This window comes from Hevea brasiliensis, chromosome 15 (assembly GCF_030052815.1).
Source record: "Hevea brasiliensis isolate MT/VB/25A 57/8 chromosome 15, ASM3005281v1, whole genome shotgun sequence".
Lineage (NCBI taxonomy): Eukaryota > Viridiplantae > Streptophyta > Magnoliopsida > Malpighiales > Euphorbiaceae > Hevea > Hevea brasiliensis.
In genome coordinates, this window is record NC_079507.1 from 71,566,035 (window position 1) to 71,590,329 (window position 24,295).

Here is a 24,295-nt window from a genome sequence, read left to right on the forward strand (position 1 = left end):
ATTAATTTTATTATTCTATATATTTATTATTTCATTTATTTATAATTATAAATATATAAATAATCTAATTAATTAATCAAATAATTAATTTTATTATTTTTTTTCTTTTTTTAATATTTAAATTTATTATAATTAAGACTTTCAAATTCATATATATATATATATATATATATATATATATATATATATATATTTATTTATTTATTTATTTATTTATAAATATATCCCTATATTTTTTATATTTACGCGTTTCCCCACGTTTCCGTTTCCTATATTTTTGAAAATGCCGTTTCCCCGTGTCCGTTTCCGCGTTTCCCCGTGTCCGCGTTTCCGTTTCCGTGCTACATACTAGATGTTACTCTATAACAATGCGTCTTCTATATTGTGAGAGAGAGAGAAAGAGTGCGAAGAAGGGAAATGGCGGTGCTTAATTAACTGCAAAATCCATTCTTTTTTATAAAATTTAAGAAAAATTAGAGAATATTATATTTTAATGTTTTTGATGTATTGTAATTTTTGTATATAAAATAAGCATAAAAATTGCTTTCGCATAAATATAAATATGCATTTTTAATTAATGAAAGGTTATTTAGATATAAAAATATTATTATTTAATATTTTATGTACTGAATAATCTTTTTTTATTAATTTTAATTAATTTTTTTAATTTTGAATGTATTAATTGTTAAAGAATCTTTCAGTTTTTAACATTGAATATTCCCCGGGCTTTAATCTTTCTTTTCTTTCTTGTAAATTTCTTTGAATCCGATGGCCTTAATGAATTGAGCAAATTTCATTATTAAAAGAAAAAAATCAAGGTCAAAATTTAAATTTAAGGTGTTATTATGATATATATTTATTTTTTTTACAATGAAATAGATTTATATCTCATGATTTATAAAGTAAATAAATTATTATAAGAGCATTTTATAATTTTCCTTCAAAATTTATTAAAAATTTTTTAAATTAACCGAATAGTTAATGAATCAATCCATTTAAACGTGAATTTTATTATTTTTAAACAAAAGTCAAAACTATGATTCAAATCACATGTATTTCTAAAAAAAAAAACTTCTTTATGTGAAAAAAAATCTTTTATTGATATAAAAAATTAAATTTGAGATAACTTAATAAATTTTTATGTCAAAAAATTTGAATTAAAGAAAAATTTTAATAATTTAATTAAAACAATATATTTTACATATAATTTATTTTGAAATTATATATATTTTTCTTGCAATATATATACATCTATTAAATATTATACATAAAATATATCAAATTTATTTTAATTTTTATTGATATAATTAAAGTAATTAAATTATTTCTTTTACTATAGGATACTTCTCTAATAAAATCTACTTATGTCACGACATTCTGATCAAGATTTATGGAATCAATGTGATGAGTAAGGATGCCCCTTTAGCCATCTACTCAAATGAATAAAAAGATGAATAGCCCTCAAATTTAGTGAGAGGGTTTTCTTTCTTCTTTTTAGGGTCTTTTGTTCACCATTTTAGTGGTCATTCCCTGCCAAGGCACCTCCCCCAACTAATGGTGGTCCTTCCTCGCCCCCTATCGGTTGGGATGTGTATAGGGTAGCTTGGGTTTTATTTTGGTCAGCACATCCGTAAATCATGAAGATGGTTTTGGTCTACATCTTGCAGATGTAGCCCAACTGTAAGTGCACGGTTCGTTCAAGTAATATAAAAAAAGATGTCATTCCTATGAAGAGTTGTGTTTTCAATTAAATTTACTAAAATTATAATGTCATCAAACAAATAAAAGGAAATTTGAAATTTAAAGTATGAAAATGCAAAACCAAATTCAAATAATGACTATTTTAATAATTAGCTAAATAAAGAAATTGAAAATATTAATAATGAAAATTGATGAAATAAGATTTAACAAAGCACTTAAAAGTAAAATTTCAAGCAACAATTGATAAAAGACGATTCTGGAGTTAAGGGTTCATATTCAAGTCAATTTAGGATTTCCTTTAACCAGCCCAATCTATAAAATCTATGGATTTAAATGATACCAATACTAAAATCTTTTAAATCTTTTTTGAGGAAGACAAAGAAAGCCTTAATTAACTTGTCCTACTTTTGTGGAGTAAAAATTAATCAAAACCCATTAGGTTCTTTAATCAATTAATCCCTCTTAATCCTTAATCTATTTTTAGATCTAAACTAATTAAATCAAATTTCTTGATTATCTATCATTTGGTTTTCTCATTTTGGTGCTTCAACCAAAGATTAAGAACATAACTTAATGGGGTCCTTTATTAAGCTTGTGAATAAACACACAAAAAATGGAATAAACCTTATAAATTCATTAAATTGGGACTAACGCGATTCAAATTTATAAAAATAACTCAAATATTACATTCCCAAGTCTAAAATCTTAAAAAATTACTCACAATCCATATTTAATGCAAGAGATTCTAAGCAAAAGAAGAAATAAATCATGAAAATAAACTAAAATTAAAGAAATCCGATAGATGGCGCGAAGAAACGGTGAAGAAGGATAAGAATCCAAACTGTTATAGTTCAAAAATCTTTCTCTCTCTTCTTTCTCCAACATTTCTCCTTATTCTCTCTCCTATAGCAAAAAGTGATGGAAGGATGCTTAAATATCCTGGCAAAAACCCTGTGATAGGCTAAAAATGGGATGGAATAAAGTCATTACACATGTGAGAATATTTACTTCTTCAACCAATTAATGAGAAAGTGCATAGACTAAGCAGATTTCAGCATGTTTGGCAATTTTCCGTGAAGGCACACAACCAACTTGCACAAGCTGTGCAGCATCTTGTGCAAGTTTCGACAACTTCAGATGTCTTTTGTGAAGGTGCACAATGAACCTGTACAAGCTATGCAGCTCGCTATGTAAGTTTCGACAGTTTGAAAATTCCTTCCGTGAAGCTACATAAGGTAAGCGTGAAAGTGCACAAGCTATACAGTACATTGTGCAAGTTTCGGCAAGTGCAAGATTTTTCCCATGAAGCTGCATGGGAAACCTGCATAGGCTGTGTAGTACCTTGTGCAGATTTCGGCAATTCTAAAATTACTTCTAATTTCTGTATAAAAGCTACATAAACTGTGCAACAAGTTGTGCAGTTTCGATAATTGTCATATTCTTCTAATAGCCGATGTCCTTTGATGGCAATATTGGCAGCATTCCTGTGACCTAGCTGTTGAAAATGGCTCAGATCTTTAATTCATTTTAGTCCTAGAGTTTCTTGATGTAAGGGCTTTGGGCCTTCTATTGTTTGGGCTGGAATTTAGAGTTTTGTAGTTAAGCTTCGGCTTAGCCTTATATTCCTATTTTATTGGGCTGAAATTTAGAGTTTTGAAAAAGTGATTAATTATTGGGGTATTAGGCTTTGCTCAATTTCTTTTGATGGACTCTACAAAAAGAAAACACACAAAGAATAATTAAGGGATTTTTCTTGTCTAGATCGAGTTTATATGGATCCCAAGACATAGAATGTATAGTGAAATTCACCTATTAAATAGATAGGTTCCACATATTTACATTTTGAATTCATGATAGACCTAGTACAAATAAGAATTTTTCATGATTAAGTCTATAATGCAATGCACGTGTTCTCTTTTCTCTATCTCTTTCTTTATTAATTATTTTGTAATTGGGAGTGTACTAGTTTTGGTGGCAATATCAACAAGGATCTTGAAAATTGAAAGTGCCCCATTCACGAGTGACCTTGAAAATTTTTCTTTACAGTTCACGATAATCCTTTGTACTTCTAACTTTGCTGAGAAGGAAAAACAAAATGGAAGGCTAGAAATTTAAATCGGTGGATTACATTTCAACATCATTTATCAGTTCTCACTTAAGGGGTAAAAAAGAAATCATGGACGAAGCATGTGAAACGGCCACATACAAATCGACCAAGTTTAAATTAAAAAAAAAAAAATTGAAGAAGTTTTTCTTAGCGTTACAATTTCCTTCTCCAAGAATCAATTAGAAAATTAACAGCAAAAATAAAGAGGAAAATAAGCTTAATCAAATCCTTGCAGATAACATATCGCCATCAATTAATCAAAATCTGAACACACGGTATCGTTGCAATTCTAAGAAAGCCTTCAAGATACAGTATATAATACAGTATATATCTACATATTGGTTGCATTTCACAAAAGCAGAATACTTATTAAACCCATACTATAAGTATCAGAAAGCTTGTTACTTAAAAAGATCATTTGGTGAAGTGGGTCAAAGTCACACCGGAACTGTCCTAGCAGCAGCAGCAGCACCCTTTATCTCCTCAACATTTTCTTCATTCTCACCTGTCAATTCTTCCAGAGATTTACCCTTTGATTCGGGCACCAACAGAGTAAACAACATTCCAAAGAAATTGATAACACCAAGAGCAATTAAAGAGTTCTTCACTCCAATACCAGGAGGGTAACCTGCATCAGTCTTGGTTTTATCTTGGCTTTGGGCAGCATATAAGAAACCAAATGCACCCACTATAGCACCTGCCTTTCCTGCTGCTGCAGATATACCGTGGCAAGTTGATCTTAGCCTTGCTGGGAAAATCTCTGCTGGGACAACAAATGTAGTGGCATTGGGTCCAAAATTGGCAAAGAAGAAGGTCAGTGAGTACATTATTACAAAACCAATTCTGTTAGGCTTCAAGGTCCAGTGATGGTATGGGATAGCGAGTGCGAACATGAACACTGTCATGAAGAAGAAACCCATCAATTGAATGGCAAATCTTCCCATATGGTCGATAAACAACACTGTAAACCAATATCCTGGCACGGTACTGCACAGTGCAATAAGTGTTTGAGCCCTTGCAATCCGATAAACCTCATGAACTGCATTCATTTCTTGTGCTTTGGGAATCCAATTGATTGCAGTGAAGATATCTTTCTGGAAAAGGTTTTGGCTGTAGAAAGCAATATCCAGCAGGAACCATGTAGTGGTGGTTCCTAACAAGTGAAGACCATGGCGCTTGGCGAATTCCTTAGAGAACAAGCCAAACGAATTGGATTGCTTTGCAGCTAGCCTCCCTACCTTCTCCTCCTCTGCTTCAAGATCAACATGTAACACCTTAGACATATCTGCAGCGGCTTGTTTGGCATTCTTAGCAACGAGGGCTGTGTAACGTGCAGTTTCAGGCATCTTCATGCGCCAGTAGTAAGTGAGGGCAGCAGGTAAGGCACCGAACATCAAGATCATGCGCCAAATATAGTCAGCTTGAGGAACAAGTGAGCCACTTCGATTAACTGAGTATGGCGGGGCCTTGAATCTGTGATCGAAGGCACTTGAAACAACAAGACCTACAATCCCCCCAGCCAGAATCCCAAATCCTTGCATGGCAAACACTGCAGCGATAAATGCCCCACGAGTCTTCTTGTTAGCATATTCAGACATAATTGTGGCAGATAAGGGATAATCACCACCGATACCAAATCCAAGCCAGAACCTGAAGAAACAAAGAGTGGCAATGGTACCCTCAGCAGTCCGTCCAAAGGAAAGCCCTGAGGCGATGGAGCAAACAACCATGAGAATTAGAGTTATCCCATAGACTTTCTTCCTACCCAATTTGTCACCAAGCCAGCCAAAGAAGAGCTGGCCAGCTAAAGTGCCACAAAGTGCAACACCATTAACAGCGGCTGCCACATTTGGGGGTAATGTGCCTGGCTTCTCTTTATGAATGTCAGTGTAGTATATGCGACCAAGCAATTTGGTGACTATGGAGATGCAAAAAAGATCGTATGCATCTGTGAAAAAACCCATTCCAGCAATCACAATTGCTGTGAAATGGTACCATTGAGTCTTCGCAACATCGAGTGCATTAAGCACTCCCAATTGTTCTCCGGCCATGGCCAATTCTCCCCAACTTGAATGCTAAAATTTACCTGCAAGAGAACTCAGGTGCTAAGATTAGAGGGCTAATAAGTTATATATAAAGAGACTCAGGTTAATAAGAAGACCATATGAAATTAAAGGCTAAGAAAAATTTTAGTTAGCTGTTTACTTTCACATAAGCATGTGAGAAACACTCAAAGGAAAAAGATTAGACTCTAATACTATATTAAAAATATAAGTCCAATCTTAAAATCTAGATATTAAATTAGAGAGACTAATAAATTATAAAGAAGTCTCAAAGAGAAATTTTGTGAAATAAGAGGCGAAGAAGATATTTTGTTAACAATAGACGTGAATTAATATGACTATGTGGTCAGTATTCCCTCACTGCTACAGGCCATAAATTAGTTTGATAACTTCAGAGATTGTGTAGGGCTTGGTGATTATATGAATTGAGGTAAACCTTAAGATGATTGTGAATTATTGCAGAAGATATTATATGTGCATTTATGATCAACTCTCAACAGACAGGACAAAACATGATCACATGTTAGTCCAATTCTTTTGTTCTCTTCTCAGGGAAACAGCAAGTGGTACAATAAAAAAAAATATAATAACTACTCCAACGAAGGAAAAAAAAAAAAAGGCATAGAGGCATGTTTAATTTCCATAGGAAGATATAAAAAAAATAATAAAAAAAAAAAAAAAAAACACTTTGATTTTGGTCAACTAAACCGATGGACAAATTAGACAGATGAACTAACGGATGACACATACTTATGATTCTTGATTGGCGCCCATTGTAATACAGTCATATGCATAGTAGCTAGCTTAATATGTCACTCTATAGACTTAAACAGCGAAGGAAGAAAAATCAACAATTGTGATAGGTGGAAGTAAAAGTCCTTGAATGGAGAAATAATTTCAAGAGGAAAATTTTGGTAAGTTTTGCTGTCCCAAACCTAACAATAGCTGAAGGAGATTTTCAACATTGATAGATTGCCAATTTTAATTTGCCGTGTCCAACATGCCTAAGTAGCACAGAAATAACAAGGAAAAAAATGACAAGGCCGGCTGCTGAGAGTACTGTATTAAAGACTGAAAAATGGCAAGATTTTAAGTCATTAAAGTTTAGAAAAATCCTCTGCAATTATATAAATAGAAGTGTCCTCAAGAAACCCTGATGAATCTGTTAAAAAAACTCCTTTTCTTAATTCTGCATGCACAAATTAATTTATCTTATATTGGAGAATAAAAGGTAAAACTAATTCTGCATATACATAACCAAATAATATGACTTGCGCTACCCGAAATGGAAATGGACTGAAAAGTAATTGTGAAATAGGTAGAAAAACAAAGAACAGTTGTGCAAAGGGATATTTGCAAAGAGAATAGCTAGGGATTTTGTTTCTGAAGGAGAAAGAAATAAGTGTGGATGGTTTCCCGAGTCTACGACTCTTCTTTCATTTTGCACGTCCTACTGAATATTCCATTCTGGGTATTGCCATATGTTATGGCTTATGAAGAGTTCAAGAAAACAAAGTCACAGTGAAGAAAGTGCAATTGCAGTGAAGTGGACCTACTCTATGCTAAAGTTGCCAGATGCAAGAAGCTGGGAACTTGTCATCCTCCATATTTCTAAAAAGATTTTCAATATAAAAGAAAGAAAAAGGAGGGAGAGAGACTAACCTGCTTCTTCAATCCACACCAACAAGAGGGGAGAGGATGAGAGAGAGAGAGAGGTGGGTGGATATTCTGAGAGGGGTATGGCTTGCTATTTAAGAGCAGTCTAATGTACACCAACCACAATCAATGACAGTATAATGGAATATACCATTTTACCAAATATTAACGCTAAAATTCCATGTAAAAATAATAGGTAGACTGAAAAACCATTAAAAATTAATCATGTAAATCAATTCAATTGTTTAAAAATAAATATTGAATATTTATTTTTTCCATTTAATATTTATAGAATCTATTTTTATCTATGTATTGAGATTTTATTTATTTACCATTTTTATATAGAATTCTTTATATGAAATTATCGTCATATCCTATCTTTACTTGCATGAGATGGACATTTTTTTTCCTTACGTTATAGTTTTTAGCTTTGTGCTAAAATTGGAAATTGTTTTTAATGACATGATAATGTTATCATTTTTACTCAAACATTTTGGGCATCTGAATAATTTTCTTTTTTTTGATAGGTAATAAACTTTTATCAATATATGGTGTAAAAGAATTAAGAAATTTTGGAATAAGAATTTTTGATATTTATTGCCTCAGAAATCAAAGATATATATAAAAAATTACAGCTAACAAATAGGTTCCTAATCAAACTAAACTACTAAAATTGTATCAGAATCATACAACAAAAAGGTAATAACAGATATACACACAAAAATTCCTAAACAAATGCCCTAAATAAATGCAAAATAAGTGGCAGCTAACAGCTGCCTTTCCAATACCCCCCCTCAAGTTGGAGCATGGAGATCTCGAATGCCAACTTGCGAAAAAAAAAGTCAAACTGATCCTTTCCCAACGCCTTTGTAAAGATATCCGCAGGTTGCATTGAACTACGTACATAATATGTTCGAATGTTGCCATTCAATATCTCATCACAGATAAAATGACAGTCCACTTCAATATGCTTGGTACGTTCATGATAGACAGGATTAGCAGCTATATGCAGAGTTGCCTGACTATCATAATACAAATTCATAGGTTCAGTATGCGCCACACCAAGAGAATTCAATAATCCTTTCAACCATTTAAGTTCACAAGTTGTAGTACTCATAGACCGATATTCAACTTCAGCGGATGAGCGAGACACTGTCTGTTACTTTTTAGTCTTCCACGAGATAGGGGATTCACCCAAAAGAACAAAATAACCGGTCAAAGACCGTCTCGTCAAATGACAGCTAGTCCAATCAGAATCACAGTAAGCAGACAATTTGAGATCACAATTGGCATGCAGTAGTATACCCTGACCTGGATTTCCGTTCAAATAATGCACAACTCTAACAGCTGCCTCCCAATGAGCTTTTTTTGGTTGTTGCATGAGCTGAGCAAGAATATGCACACAATAAGACAACTCGGGCCGAGTTATTGTTAGATAAATAAGCCATCCCAGCAGACGCCTATACTGAGCAGGGTCATTCACATCATCACTCTCGGTAAGGGCCAACTTGTGATTTTGTTCAAGAGGAGTTTTAGCCGGCTTGCAACCCAATAATCCAATTTCTGAAATTACATCCAACACATACTTACGTTGACACAAGAAAATACCATTTGAGTTTCTGGCTACTTCAATCCCTAAGAAAAATTTTAGCTTCCTCAAGTCTTTCATATGAAAGCAATGACTCAAATAGTTCTTGAATTTTTATACAGCGAAAACATCATTGCTGGAGATAATAAGGTCATCCACATAAATAAGCACATTCAATTGAACAATCCCAGCTCGAAAAGTGAACAAAGAGTAATCTGAATATGATTGCTGAAATCCATAAGCTTTCAGAGATGCAGCCAATTTCGCAAACCAACATCTAGGTGCTTGCCGCAAACCGTATAGAGATTTCCGGAGTTTACAAACCTTCCCTGGTGATTGAGAAGCAAATCCAGGCGGCATCTTCATGTAAACCTCTTCCTCCAAATCACAGTGTAAGAAAGCATTTTGGACATCCATCTGATGGAGCTCCCAATTCTTTGCAGCCGCAACAATAAGAAAGGTGTGCGTAGTAACCATTTTTGCTGTAGGAGCAAAAGTCTCCTGATAATCTATGCCTTCAACTTGATTATTTCCCAATATCACTAACAGTGTCTTGTATCATTCAATACTTCCATCAGAATTGTATTTAATTTTGTATACCCACTTTCTTCCTATTGCTTTCTTCCCAAATGGCAGATTTTCAACTGTCCAAGTACCATTATCCTCCAAAGCCTGTATTTCTTTTCTCATAGCCGCTCTCCACCGTTCATCCTTAACTACTTTTGCATAAGAGCTTGGTTCATGTCCTGTAGTAATGGCTGCCAAAAAACATCGGTGTTGTGCAGAGAATTTATCATAACCCACATAATGTGCTATAGAGTAAGGCGTACCTGAGGAATCAGATTGGGAAGGTGAGCATACCGAGGGGCTTATTTTGATGGCGTTTATCATATAATCCTTCAAACGAACACTAGGTTGCTTGGCCCTTTGTCCCCTACCTAGTTGCTCTTCAACAACTTCACCTCTATTCACTCCCTCACTGTTTTCATTGATCAATACTTCCGTTTTAGGATTCACCTCACTTTCTCTACCCACACTTTCATCGTGCTCCTTTCTAGTTGTTCTCTAAACCATCAACTTCATCACCCAACTCCTTAACTCCATTTTTAATGAGTTTATCACCCATTGTTTTCTCATTTGCATATGGAAATTCTGTTTCAACGAATACCACATCTCTTGATTCTTTAGTTTCCAAATCATACAATCTCCATCCCTTCTTTTCAAATGGATACCCAACAAAAACACACCTACGGCTTCTACTACCAAATTTATCTTTATCCCGATTCAGATTATGCGCATAGCACAAACAACCGAAAACCCGAATGTGTTTGTAAGAAAGTACTTTCCCAAAGAGCATCTCATATGGGTTTTTACCATTTAATAACATAGATGGAGTCCTATTAATCAAATACCCGGCTGTAAGTACACATTCTCCCCAAAATTCTATGGGTAAATTTGCTTGGAAACGCAAGGCTCTTGCCACATTAAGAATATGGCTATGTTTTTTTTCACTCGGCCATTTTGTTGAGGTGTTCTTACACAGGAAGTCTGATGCAACATCCCTTGTTCATCAAAATATTCTTTCAAGCACATAAATTCACTTTCGTTATCACTTTTGACAATTTTCACATTTTTTTCAAATTAGCATTTAACCATCACAACAAATTTCTTAAGAACACAAACTACTTCTTGTTTTCCATTCAGCAAATATATCCAAATAGCACGAGAGTAATCATCAACAATTGTTAAGAATTAAATTGCTCCACAAGAAGTTGGGACTCTATAAGGTCCCTACAAATCACAATGTATCAATTCAAAATAACCATCAGCTTTATTGTCACTAGAAAAGAAAATATCTATTGTTTGCTTTGCTCTAAAACAAACTTTACAAGTTTTATTAGTTTTCCTAACTATGCTACCAGCTTCTGGAATTAACTCTACCACCTTATAAGAAGGATGACCCATTCTCTTATGCCAAAGCTCAAAAGACCCCACATTAGTTACCTTGCAAGCATGTACCGATGTCACTCCCTTGAGAAAGTACAGCCCCTCGCGTTGCTCACCTGCTCCAATCAGGTTCCTCAAATTTAGGTCCTGTATAGCACAAATTTTGTTAATGAGTTGAATAACCAAATTTGAATCATTAAGTAGTTGTCATACAGATATCATATTGTAATTCAAATTTGGCACATAAAGGACTCGTTGCAATTTCAAGTCTCCTCCAAGCAACACAGTTCCTTCTTTCACCGCCAAGGTCTTTTCTCCATTAGGTAACCAGACTAAACATGGCACAATGTCACGCAATTCACTAAAAAATGCCAACATTTCTGTCATATGATGGGAAGCTCCTGTGTCAATAATCCAAGAAAATATCATCTGCGTACCTGTCAGCCTCTCATTGCCACCATCTTGACAAGAATTCAACATGCTTAGCAAAGCAGCCCACTGCTCTTCATTTAATCCACTAAGACCCTTTCGATCTGAATCTGTCATAATTCCACGCCCACCATCAACTTCAGTTGCTTGTGTGGCATTGGCATGAGCAACTCCTCCCTTGCTACGTCCTGCTCCATTGCCACGCTTTTGACCACCTCCTCGTCCAACAGAAGTTCCACGTGGTCTATTACCCCACCATTCTGGATAACCTATCAGCTGGAAACAACTTTCAGCATCATGTCCCTCTCGGTTGCAATTAGAACAAATTGAGGATTTGTCTTTATCCCCCCCTGAATTTCGACTTCCTGCTCGAATTGCAAAACTCATAGGATTGCCTCTTTCTTCCTTGGTTCGTGTTATAGTTCGCACCCGCTCTTGCTGAACAACCATAGCATAGGCACGATTCAAATTGGGCAAGGGTTCAGTGCTCAAAATATTAGAGCGCACTGTTCCGTATCCTTCTTCATCCAAGCCCAGTAAAAACTGATGAACTCTCTCTTCTTCACGCTTTCTTTCCAATTCAATGGTAAGATTGCATCTGCAGCCTGCACAGATACACACTGGTATCTGATCATAGTTGTTTATTTTATCCCATAACGTTTTGAGTCTTCCGAAATAGGACACGATCGGTTGACCTTCCTGCTTACAATTCGCCATATCCGATCTCAGTTGCTGCATTTGTGGACCATTCCCAATCGAGAACCTCTATTTAATATCCTCCCACAGATCCTTTATGTTCTCCATGTGAGAGATGGTCAAGCAAAGCGTCGGTTCAATGGTGTTAAACACCCAAGAAACCAGCATAGAGTTAACCGTCCACCAATCTTCGAGTTTCAGTGAGTCATCTGCTGGTTGCTTAACAGATCCATCAATAAAACCATATTTCTTTTTGGCCCGCAATGCAGTCCGCATAGCTCGCGCCCATTCTTCGTAATTCTCGCCCTTCAACTGAACTTGGATAATCAAGTTACCTGGGTTGTCATTCGAATTCAGTGTGTAAGAACTAGAAGTTTTCTTCCCTGATCTAGAACTCTCATTTTTCTTTTCATCAGCCATGGCTCTGATACCATGTAAAAGAACTAAGAAATTTTGAAATAAGAATTTTTGATATTTATTGTCCCAGAAATTAAAGATATATATAAAAAATTACAGCTAACAAATAGGTTCCTAATCAAGTTAAACTACCAAAATTATATCAGAATCATACAACAAAATGTAAGAACAGATATGCACACAAAAATTCCTAAACAAATGCCCTAAATAAATATAAAATAAGTGGCAGCTAACAGCTGCCTTTCCAATATATGGGAAATCCAATAATTAACTTTAACATTTGTCTTTTCAAAAAAAAAAAAAAAGAAAAACTTTAACATTTGTATGTAATAGATTCTATTTAAAATTGTGGTGATGTATTAACTTTTTTTTTGTATATAAATTAATCATATACTCAGATGTTAATAAAATTTTCATGGGTTAAAATTATTTTTATTATTTTAAAAATCAATTAATGCTCATTTTTTTCCTATTTTTTAAAGAGAAAATACATCAAAAAAATCTAATTGATAATTAGATGACATATAAAACAGCTAAAAGAATTATGAGAATTGTAAATAAATATTTCTCAAAAGTAAACCATGCAATCCATTGGAAATTAATTAATTAAGCATCGCTGAAGTTGCGATGCAATTTATGTGACACATACACTTTAATCGACTCTCTTTCGTAATGAAATGAGACTCATATTTTATAATATAAATATATGTATTGAGTGTAACTTATAATTTTTTTGAAGACAATTAATTTGTAAGTGTGAAAGAAGGATTGGGGTTCTGACATTACGTGCAAAGTCAGTCAACAATCCGAGAAATTTGGTTGCACGACTTGGACTTTTCTGCTACTCCGAATGCTAGTTTCCAAAACCCCCCACTATAGTCGAGCTTGATTGCCCTTAATCAAGTGAGAAATGGCTTTGCTATAGTATGACTATAACAATAATTAACTATATAATTATACTATTACATTTGATTGATGTGGTCGGCTAGGATAGTTACTCTGGCCTTCCAAAAGGAAGCTGCAAAGAATTTACGTTGTCCCATACATGAAAGTGACTTGGGATAACCTTTTTTTTTATTTTTTTTTTTTATTTTTATTTTTACCGAAGACTTGGGATAACGTTTGTTCCTTGCATATTCATACATATTGCCAGATAAAACGGTGCATTTATATAGTGAATGGGAATGTATTTTCGTTTGAATTCAATTACAAATCCGTGAGAATTTGCATATGTTTTCATACGGAAAACACACATATGTTTAGGAAAAACTTACATGAATTTATTCAATATCAATTAAAATATAAATACGTAAGTATTACTAATTTAAATCTTATTTGGTAATAATTTTTAAGATAATATTTAATATTTTAATTAGAATCAAAATATTAGCTCACTTATTTATATTATTTAATAACATAGTATTTATATTAATATTTAGATGTTGATAGAATGATTCATAAAAAATTACTCCTAATTTTTAGAGATTGAGTAAGTATTTTAATTAGATCCAATAAAATTATATGACTAATTTTTATATCTCATAGTTAATCTAACAACTATTTTTACCAAACACGTTTTAATAGTTATATAAATAGTTAACCATTAATAGCTAAATTAATATGTTAGTTAAGTTAATATAAATTAATGTGTTAATTAATCATAAATGTTAATGTATTACTATAATTAAATTATAGAAAAAATATTTAATAAAAACATACATAATTATAATTAATTAATGTTATTTAAATTTTTTTAATTAATTAATTTATATATAAATTTAGATAACATACAACACACGTTAAAAAAAATTTATATATCTAAATTTTCCTTACTCATTTTTTTTATTATTGTGAATTCAAACGATCCGTTTTGCTTCCATTATCAACTGATTTTAAAATTTGAGTGGCAACCAAGGAGTAATGGAATATAAGAACTGAAGGAATCAAATATGATACTAGATGATAAGCATGTTTCTCTGCATTCAGCTGGGAGGCTAATTACAATGTCAACTGGTTGACCTTTTTAATGCTGTAATGTAATGGATTTATTCAACTGCCCAAGTACTTGATGAAGAGCCACTCATGGCCTCAATTCTCATTCTCAACCTAATTTCTTGAATAAATCATCCATGATTAAGCAGTCCATTGAACAAAATAAATAAATAATTAATTATATTATTTTGAGCAGCTAATTATAATTAAATATTAATATTATCATACATATAATATTTAATTTTAGCTAATGGTTGGATTAGTGCTGTGAGCTGATCCAAATGAATTTTACCTGTCAAATTATGATGGTACACCCCTTGCCCACGATTTTTAGTTTAATTGACTTTTAGCTATTTGGAAAATTATTAATAACCAAATAATATTAATAAAAAATAATAGATGTATTGTACTTGTGTTGTGCTACATGGGTTATCAAATATGGATCACGTAAGATTTTGCTAAATCTTAATATATATATATATATATATATATATATATATATATATATATATATATATATATATATATATATATATATATATTCAAATGGATTGTATAAAGCATTATTAATATTATTAATAAAGGTTCGTTTAATTGTATTATTATAATTATTATCATAAAAAATGTTTTAAATATGTTAATGAGAAAAATTTATAAATTAATTTACATTTAAAATTTGATATATTTTAATTATAAAAAAGTTTAAAAAATAAAATAATTTTTTAATAATAATTAAAATAATATTAATTTTTTTTTAATCTTCTAATATGAATATATTACTTTTATTAACCATGTTTGGTCTGCTTTTAACCCAATTAATCATTCACCTCACTTACACTCAAATTTATTAACTTGAGAGGTTGAGTGAGTAATGGCCTCCTACAAGGTGCAGTTCCTTAAGAGGTATTACAATTATAACCATTATTTAACATAGTATTATAATAAAAAATAATGTTGTTTATATTAAAAAATATTTTTAATATTATTTTAAATAATTATTATAATAAATATTTTTATTAATATATACTTAATCAACATTATATAAATTTAATTTACACACTTCATTCTTATATATATATATATATATATATATATATCTCAAACACTTTTTAATTATATAAGTTCAACTTTCATTCTTCTTTCACCGGATAAATTTCAACAACTGTCCTTAAACTTATATAGTTGTAACACTACAGTCATTTTACTTTAAAATATAATATAAAATCCCCTAAACTTTTAAATTTTGCATAGTAAAATCCCTCTAACATTTAATTATGGATTTTTCAGTTAGAAACAGATGTAAATAGTTGTCGCATAGCACTTAGTCAACATTTTTCTCTCACCTTTTTATGCAAAGTGTAAAATAATTCTCTTTAAGCGTGAAAAATTATTCTGTTTATAGAGAGAAAAATGATTCAATTTACATATGGCTTGAGAGAGAAAAGAGAAATACTGACTAAACTCCATGTTGGAACTGTCAAGAGCATCTAATTGAAAAATTAATAATTGGAGGTTACTGTTTAAAATTTAAAAGTTACTGAGATTTTATGTTACATTTTTAAGTTGAGGAACTGTAATGTTACAACTAGATAAGTTCAGGAATAGTTGTCAAAATTTATCCTTCTTTCATGTGTAATATCAAATATGATTAATAATATTAATTATTACAGTATTAATTTTTTACTCTCTATTTATTTTTTATTTAATATTTTTAAAAATTATTTTATTTAAAATTATATATCGTTTTGATAAAATTAAAGAGTATTATTTTTTTTTTACTTTTATCTGTATATCTACTATACATAATAATTAATTTTATAATTTTTTAAAATTATCTTTTCATTTTTTTTTTAATTAAGTTAGATAAAATATAATTTAATTAAATTAAGAAGTGTTTTATTATAATTAAATAATTATTTTAACTCTTTAATTATTATATAAAAATTTTAAATAATAAATAAAAATGAGTGAAAAAAGTATAACGGCTAACCCTCATTTCGTTTTATTTTTTTAATTACCATAAAAAAAAACTTTCAATGACAAATAAAAATAATGGGAGAGAGTGCAACCCGTAACCACATTCCACCCCGCACTACGCCAAGCAGTTGTTGTCGATTTTTTATAAAAATCAATGGATAGACAGTGACCAATTTTTTTTCAAAAGGGACCCAATCAATTGTTAATTACTACGATTAATTCACTCATCAATCAGACAGGCGCTAATTTTCCAAGACACGAATGCCCGAGACCGAGAGAGCAAAAGTGTGTGAATGGCCAAAATATTTATGTCCTGATGCAGTTGTTGTTACGCGGAAAGCGCGTTATGCGGATAATGTTGTTAACTCTGACGCGGGGTTACGCGTTTCGGAGGTTGACTTAGACCAATGAGACGAGTCCAGTACTCCATACTTATGACTATTCAAAACCAACTTAATAAAAATTTAATTTAATTTAATTTATTTAAAAAATAAATTGATTTTAAACTGAATTTTTAAATTTATTTAAGAAATAAGTTGAAATTAAACTTTGTAAGTTGATTTATTTATTGACTTGTGAGTAAATTTATTAAATAAATTCATAAATAAATTTATTTATAAAAATATTTTATTAATTATTATATTTTATTATATTATAAATATTTATTATTTTATTTATAAATATTTTTAAAATAATATATTGTTAAAAATTATAATATAATCAATATATAAAATATATTCATAAAATATATTTATAAAATATAGTTATTTACTATTTAAATTTAATATTCTATGAAAATTAAATTATTTTTATATAAAATTATTTAAATTATATAATTTAAACTTTATAACTATAAATTTAAAATTCACGAAAATCGTTAATCTATTCAATACTCAATTTGATAAAAAAATTTAACTTAATTTAATTCATTTAAAATTTATTTTCTAAACAAATTAAGTATAAACTTATCCTGCTTTAAGCTCAAATTTAAAAAAATTTTAATGGAGTAAACATGAGCTTTTCAAAGTTGAGCACGCCTCCATTTGTACCCACAACCGGAAATTGCCTGTGTTTGCTGTCTTGTGGCAGGTGGTGCAATATAACAAAAAGATTTTCTCAAATTTTGGTATAATGACGTTGCTAATTGATGTATTAATTTAATAAAATATGTTTACCCAAAGAAAAATTGTTTGGAAATGACAGAGATAAGAGTCAATGTCCGTTTCTGTAATTTGACACTGTTCGTACACGTTTTGTAGACATCAATCACACTCAGCAGCCATCCCACGAAATTTCTTTCACACAATAAATTTTGCAGTGTTTATTTCAATTTTACAAATTTCTTTGTATTAAGCTATAGCTCTATCTTCGTCTTGAATTCTTTTCTTTCTTTCTTTCTTTTTTTTTTTTTCCTACTTTTGTATTTCTTTTAATATTGATAATTTAAATTATTCTTAATCCTCGTTGATCTGTTGCCTTTCCTACATATTTGTAGTTATGCTTTCCTATCATTTTTTCTTTTGTATATTAAAATTAAAAGAAAAAATGTATAAATTAAGATTATTTATATATCAAAATTATTAATAATTACATGTGTTATCATAGATATTTTTTTAATATTTAAATATTAAGAAGGAAAAAAAAAAAGCAATTAGAATAGAATTTCATGACCAGTAGGATTCTTTGAGCGGCCCAAATCTCGAGCTGGGAATAAATACAGTCCTCAAAATAGACCCATGATGTAAGATAGAGATCATCATGGGCAAGGGCCAATATGGAATTGGGTTCAGACCGATTAAATCTTAAACCGGGACTATCGATTGGTTCAGGACCGTGGCCATGCTTATTATAAGATTGATTCTTGGCTTCTATGACACAAAGAATGCATTGTGTGGCACGAGAATTTCAACTAGAAAAGTGAAAACCTTACAATCCAAGACAACCAAGAATTTCTGATCCAAAAAGACTAAAATTAGAATCCCATAAGCGAATGGGAATGATGGACCACTTTAGCCCATTAAAAGATGTGTTCGAATCAAGAGTCTATTTTGGCATTTGGGATAGCCACACCTTGTTAAGATCCACCAAAAGTCAAAAAGGTGTAAAAATATATGCCAAATGAAATTTCCTTGTAGCATTTTCGCCATTCATATGCATATCAGTGGTCCATTTTGGAATAATGCAAAGTGGTACTAGGACTTTGATCACGAGTTCTTGAGATCCACTGCAACTGAAGCTTTTCTTAGTTACAAAGGTACATATGCCAAATCAATGTGCCTAGTTAATTGCATTTCAATTATCTAAACAGTTCCACCGGAAAATCTTATCCTTTCTGTTAAAAATTGTGCTAATAAAATTTACGAGAATTACTATACAATGTTAATTTTATGTAATTTTGAATTTTGAATATGTATTTATATTGGAAAATCTAATCTTTTCTGCTAAAAATTGTGCTAACAAAATTTACGAGAATTACTATACAATGTTATTTTTATGTAACTTGAATTTTGAATATATATTATAGACTCGAATTGTAACTCAACTCGAAAGTTTCGCGCTGCAACCCAATATAGATAAAAAGTGAGGTAATTGGTGGGCTTGGGGTCCAGGTTAGTATAAATATTATAATATTCTGCTCTTTATGGCATAATTGTAAGATATTTGAGAAACATATTGAATTATAATATAAGAGTTTTGAGTGACTATATCTTACTCTTTTTATCATAGTAAAACTTTTTCTCGTCTTGTCCGTGAACGTGGACATAGAATTTACGGTCGAACTATATAAATCATGTATTATTATTTTTCTCTTTTCTTATACTATGTGATTATGTGATTGTGTGTGTGTCTTAGATTTATGTGCTTGCTATAATAAATAAGTATTAGAGCTTTGTGCGCACAATCTAAGATTTACAGATGGCATCGTCTGCAACAAAGTATGAGGTAGAAAAGTTTGATGGTGGATCGAGTTTCAGTGTGTTGAAGATTAAAATCAAATCTTCCTTAATCGTGCAAGGTCTATGAAAGACAATCGATGATAACTTTCCACAAGGTATGAAGGAGGCGAACAAGGCTGATCTAAAGGAGAGAGCCTTCAATGTGGTTTTCATGAGCGTCACTCATAATGTTCTATGCAAGATTGCTGGTAAAAACTCAACGTTTGTAGCATGGAAGAAATTGAAGGAGTTGTATTCTGCAAAATTGCTTACCAATCATCTCTATTTGAAGAAAAGGTTATACAATCTGAGAATGAGCAAAGGTATACCCATTAAAGAATATCTAGATGAATTTAATTCAATCATTATGGACTTGAAGAATATTGAAATTGATATTGCTAGTGAGGATCAGGCCCCTTTGTGTTATGTTCTTTGGCACCCTCCCATGAGACTTTTGTTGATACTCTATTGTATGGAAAAGATAGTATTTCACTAAATGATGTTAGTAATTCTCTAAAATCAAAGGAGTTAAAAAAGAATTTCCCAAATAATAGAGAAGGGTTGGGGGGAAAGGTTATAGGGAGCAGGGGAAGAACATAATTAAGGGAGGGTTCTTTTAGCAGGAAAAAATGTAAGGCTAGATTTAAGTCAAGAATGAAAAATGCTAAATGTTTTGAGTGCAAAGAGTAAGGTCACTACAGAAGAGACTGTCCCAAGTTAAAAAATAAAAAGGAAAAATAACCAGAAAGTTTTGTGAATGTGGTTGACAAGTTTAGTGATTTTGATGGTGATGACAGTGTTGGGGAAATTTTATCCGTGAATCATGGGCAAAATTCTTGGATTCTTAATATTGGTGCTACTTGTAACATGTGTCCACATAGAAGCTAGTTTGTTACTTACAAATAGATGAGTGATAAGATGTTTTTGGGCAATGATCATGCATTACCTGTGAATAGGGGTGAGCAATCGGTTCAAACCGAACCGAACCGAACCGAACCGAAATTAGTGAAAAACCGAATCAAACCGAACCGCTTTAATTCGGTTCGGTTCGGTTTAAATCGATCGGTTTGATTTTTGATTGATTTTTTAATTTAGACTTGATTTTCAAGTTATTTGATCTAATTTTAACTTTGGTTTGAACCTAATAACCATTAATCAATGAAATTAAATAATTAATATATATATAATTAAATATAATTCATAAATTTTCCATAAAAATAAATTAATTCAAAAATCAATTCGGTTCGATTTAGTTCGATTTGACTATATAAATCACTATTCGGTTCGGTTCGGTTTAACCGATTTTTTTATCTTCAAAACCGAATCGAACCGAAATAACCGAAATTTTTATAAATTAAAACCGAACCGAACCGATTAACTTTTAAAATCGAACCGATTGAACCGAATTGAATCGGTTCGGTTCGATTTTTCGGTTTGAACCGTATTGTGCTCAGCCCTACCTGTGAAAGGAATTAGTAACATCAGATTAAGGATGTTTGATGGCTTTGTCAAAACTATGGAGTGTTGGCATGTTCTAAGAATAAAGAGGAACCTGATTTCTCTTAGGACACTTGATTCTCATGGATTTAGATACCATGCAAAAATGGTGTTCTCAAATTGTGTAGGGGCTCTATGGTACTCATGAAAAGTTTGGTTTCAAGATTGTATATTCTTTAGGGTAGTACAGTTTTAGGGGAAGCTACAGTAGCATTCAGAAGTAATAATTAAAATCAAACTTAATTTTGGCATTTGTGCCTGGGTCATATGAGTGATAAAGTGTTATCTGTATTGAGCAGGCGAGATTTGTTGGACGGGCTGAAAAGTTTGGCAAACAGCCTAGGGTGAAGTTTAACAAAAATGCAATGCACAAGACCAGAGGTACAGTGGATTATATCTATTTAGATCTATGGGGTCTTAACAGAATCCGTCCCAATAGTGGTGCCAAGTATTTCATGACTTTGATTGATGATTGCTCTTGGATGATTTGGGTGTATTTTTTGAAAATAAAAGATGATTCATTTTCAACATTTGTAAAGTAGAAGACGATGATTAAGAAGCAGACAAAAAAGAATGTCAAGCTTTTTAGAACTGATAAAGGGTTGAAATTTTGCAATCGTGAGTTTGATGTATTCTGCAGCAATGAAGGTATAGTGAGAAACCACGCTGATACAAGGACACCATAACAAAATAGTATTGCAGAATCCATGATCAGAATGCTTTGTGACAAATCACGAAGCATGTTCTCATATTTAGGTGGGAAAGTATTTTTGGGCTGAAACATTTAATACAGCCTATTTGTTGGTTAATAGGTCTCCATCTACAGCTATTGAGTGCAAAACTCCTTTTGAGATCCGGTCCAGTTCACCTGCTAATTACTCTCAGTTGAGAGTGTTTGTTTGCCTTGCTTATACTCATGTGAGGGATGGCAAACTTGAGCTAAGGGCAAGAAAATGCATATTTCTAAGGTATGCATTTGAAGTGAAAGGCTACAAGTTGTGGTGTAATAACCTAAAGTCTCGAGGATTAATTATCAACAGAGATTTGACATCTAATGAGTCTGCTTCATTGGATAGTCAGAAGGAGAAGTCAATAACAGGATCAAAACATGGTGTCAGAGAACAGGTGGAGCTTAAGGCTGATACTTTAGCAGTTTAGTCTAGTGATTCAGAGAATGAGGTGCAAGATCTTAATCAACAAGAGGATGTACCTCAGCAATAACAATAAGAACCATATAGCATTGCAACTAGTAGAGAGAGAAGATAGATTAGACCCCACAGAGATATGCATTTGCAGATTTAGTTGCATTTGCCTTGCTAGTTACAGAGACAGTTGATATGCATGAACCCAACAATTATAGAGAAGTTATTTCTTATTTAGATGCAGATTAATGGGTCGGTGCTATGGGTGAAGAAATTGAATCTTTTCATAAGAATCAGACTTGGGAGCTTGTAACATTGCCTAAGGGATAGAAAGTAGTAGGTTACAAATGGGTGTTCAAGAAAAAGGAAGGCACTCCAAATACCTCGATATAAGGCACAATTGGTAGCAAAAAGCTTTACTCAGAGGGAGGGGATTGACTTTAATGAAGTATTTTCTCCAGTTGTGAAGGACATTTCTATCAAAGTTTTACTTGCTATGATTGCTCTTCATGATCTAGAGCTCGAGCAACTCGATATGAAAACAACATTTTTGCATGGTGAGTTGGATGAGCAAATTTATATGAGTCATCCTGAGAGATTTGTCATTCCAAGTATGAAAAACCATGTTTGCTTGCTTAAAAAATCTTTATATGGTCTTAAACAGTTGCCTAGGCAATAGTACAAAAGATTTGATACATTCATAATTCATAATGGCTTTATTCATAGTTCATATGGTAGTTGTGTGTATCATAGAAAGCTTTTAGATGATTCTTTTGTCTATTTACCGTTATATGTGGATGACATGCTTATTATTGCTAAAAGCATGTCATATATTAACATTTTGAAAAAGCAGTTGATTGATGAGTTTAAGAAGAAGGATTTAGGTGCTGCAAAAAATATATTGGAAATGGAAATTACTAGGAATATAAGTGTTAAGAAGCTTTTTTTTATCTCAGCAGGCCTATGTTGAGATAGTGCTTAAGTGTTTCAATATGAATAATGCTAAGCTTGTAACTATTCCATTTGTTGCCCATTTCAAGTTATTTGCAGGCATATCATAAAAAACAAATGAGAAGATAGAGCATATGTCCAGTGTTCCTTATTTGAGTGTTGTTGATAGCATTATGTATGATATAATTTGCACCCGACCTGACATTTCATATGCAATTAGCATTGTGAGTAGATACATAGCATGTCCTGGGAAAGAGCATTGGCGCACAGTGAAATGGGTTATAAGGTATCTGAAGGGTACTACAGATATTGGTATGACATTCGATAAGGCTAAGATGAGTGATTTAGTAATTAACTATGTGGATTTAGATTTTATAGGGGATTTAGACAAGAGGAGATTTTGACAAGTTATTTGTTTACTCTACTTGGAAATGTTATCAGTCGGAAGGCGACATTGCAAATTATAGTTGTTTTGTCCACCATATAAGCTAAATATATGGCTTTAGCAGAGGCAGTAAAAGAAGTTTTATGGTTACAGGGTTTGGTAACCGATCTTGGGTTGATACAGAATAAGCCAACAGTGTTTTGTGACTGTCAGAGTGTAATATATCTTATAAAAAATCAAATGTGTCATGAGTAAACTAAACACAATGATATTAGATATCACTTCATTCTGGACATTGTATCTCAGGGGACTATAGTTGTGCAGAAAATCTTTACACATGAAAATCCAACAAATATAATGACCAAAGGAGTTTCAGTCAGCAAGTTTAGGCATTACCTATACTTGCTTGGTATTTGTAGTACTCAGTAATGCCTTTGTGAGGGCATGTGGCAAGACAGAGTGTTGTTGTGATTTTGTTGATGATGGAGGGAATTCAACTCAAGGGGAATAATTATTATTTTTATGTGGCTTGAATTTTGGATATGTTTTCATGGACCCGAATTGTGACTCAACCCGAAAGATTCAAGCTGCGACCCAATTAGGATGGAAAGTGAGGTCAGTAGTGGGCTTCGCGTCTGAGCCAGTATAAATATTATAATAATCTATGGCAAATTATTCTGGAAACACATTGGAGTTGGGATTTGAGAGTTATGAGTGATTGTATCTTACTATTTTCATCATAGTGAAAATTTCTCTTGTCAAACCACGTAAATCTTGTGTTATTTTCCTTCTCTTTTCTTATATTGTGTGA

At 32.0% G+C, this 24,295-nt stretch overlaps 1 protein-coding gene across 1 annotated transcript; it reads right to left on the reverse strand.

Moving 5' to 3' along the window:
• Positions 1-4,037: 4,037 nt before the first annotated feature.
• LOC110635511 (probable inorganic phosphate transporter 1-3) lies at positions 4,038-7,675 on the reverse strand. Its single transcript, XM_021784878.2, has 2 exons — positions 7,534-7,675; positions 4,038-5,894 (listed from the first exon to the last, which is right to left on the reverse strand). Exon 2 carries the CDS (start codon positions 5,857-5,859, stop codon positions 4,246-4,248), a length of 1,614 nt encoding a protein of 537 aa, XP_021640570.2. The 5' UTR covers positions 5,860-5,894; positions 7,534-7,675; the 3' UTR covers positions 4,038-4,245.
• Positions 7,676-24,295: the final 16,620 nt, after the last annotated feature.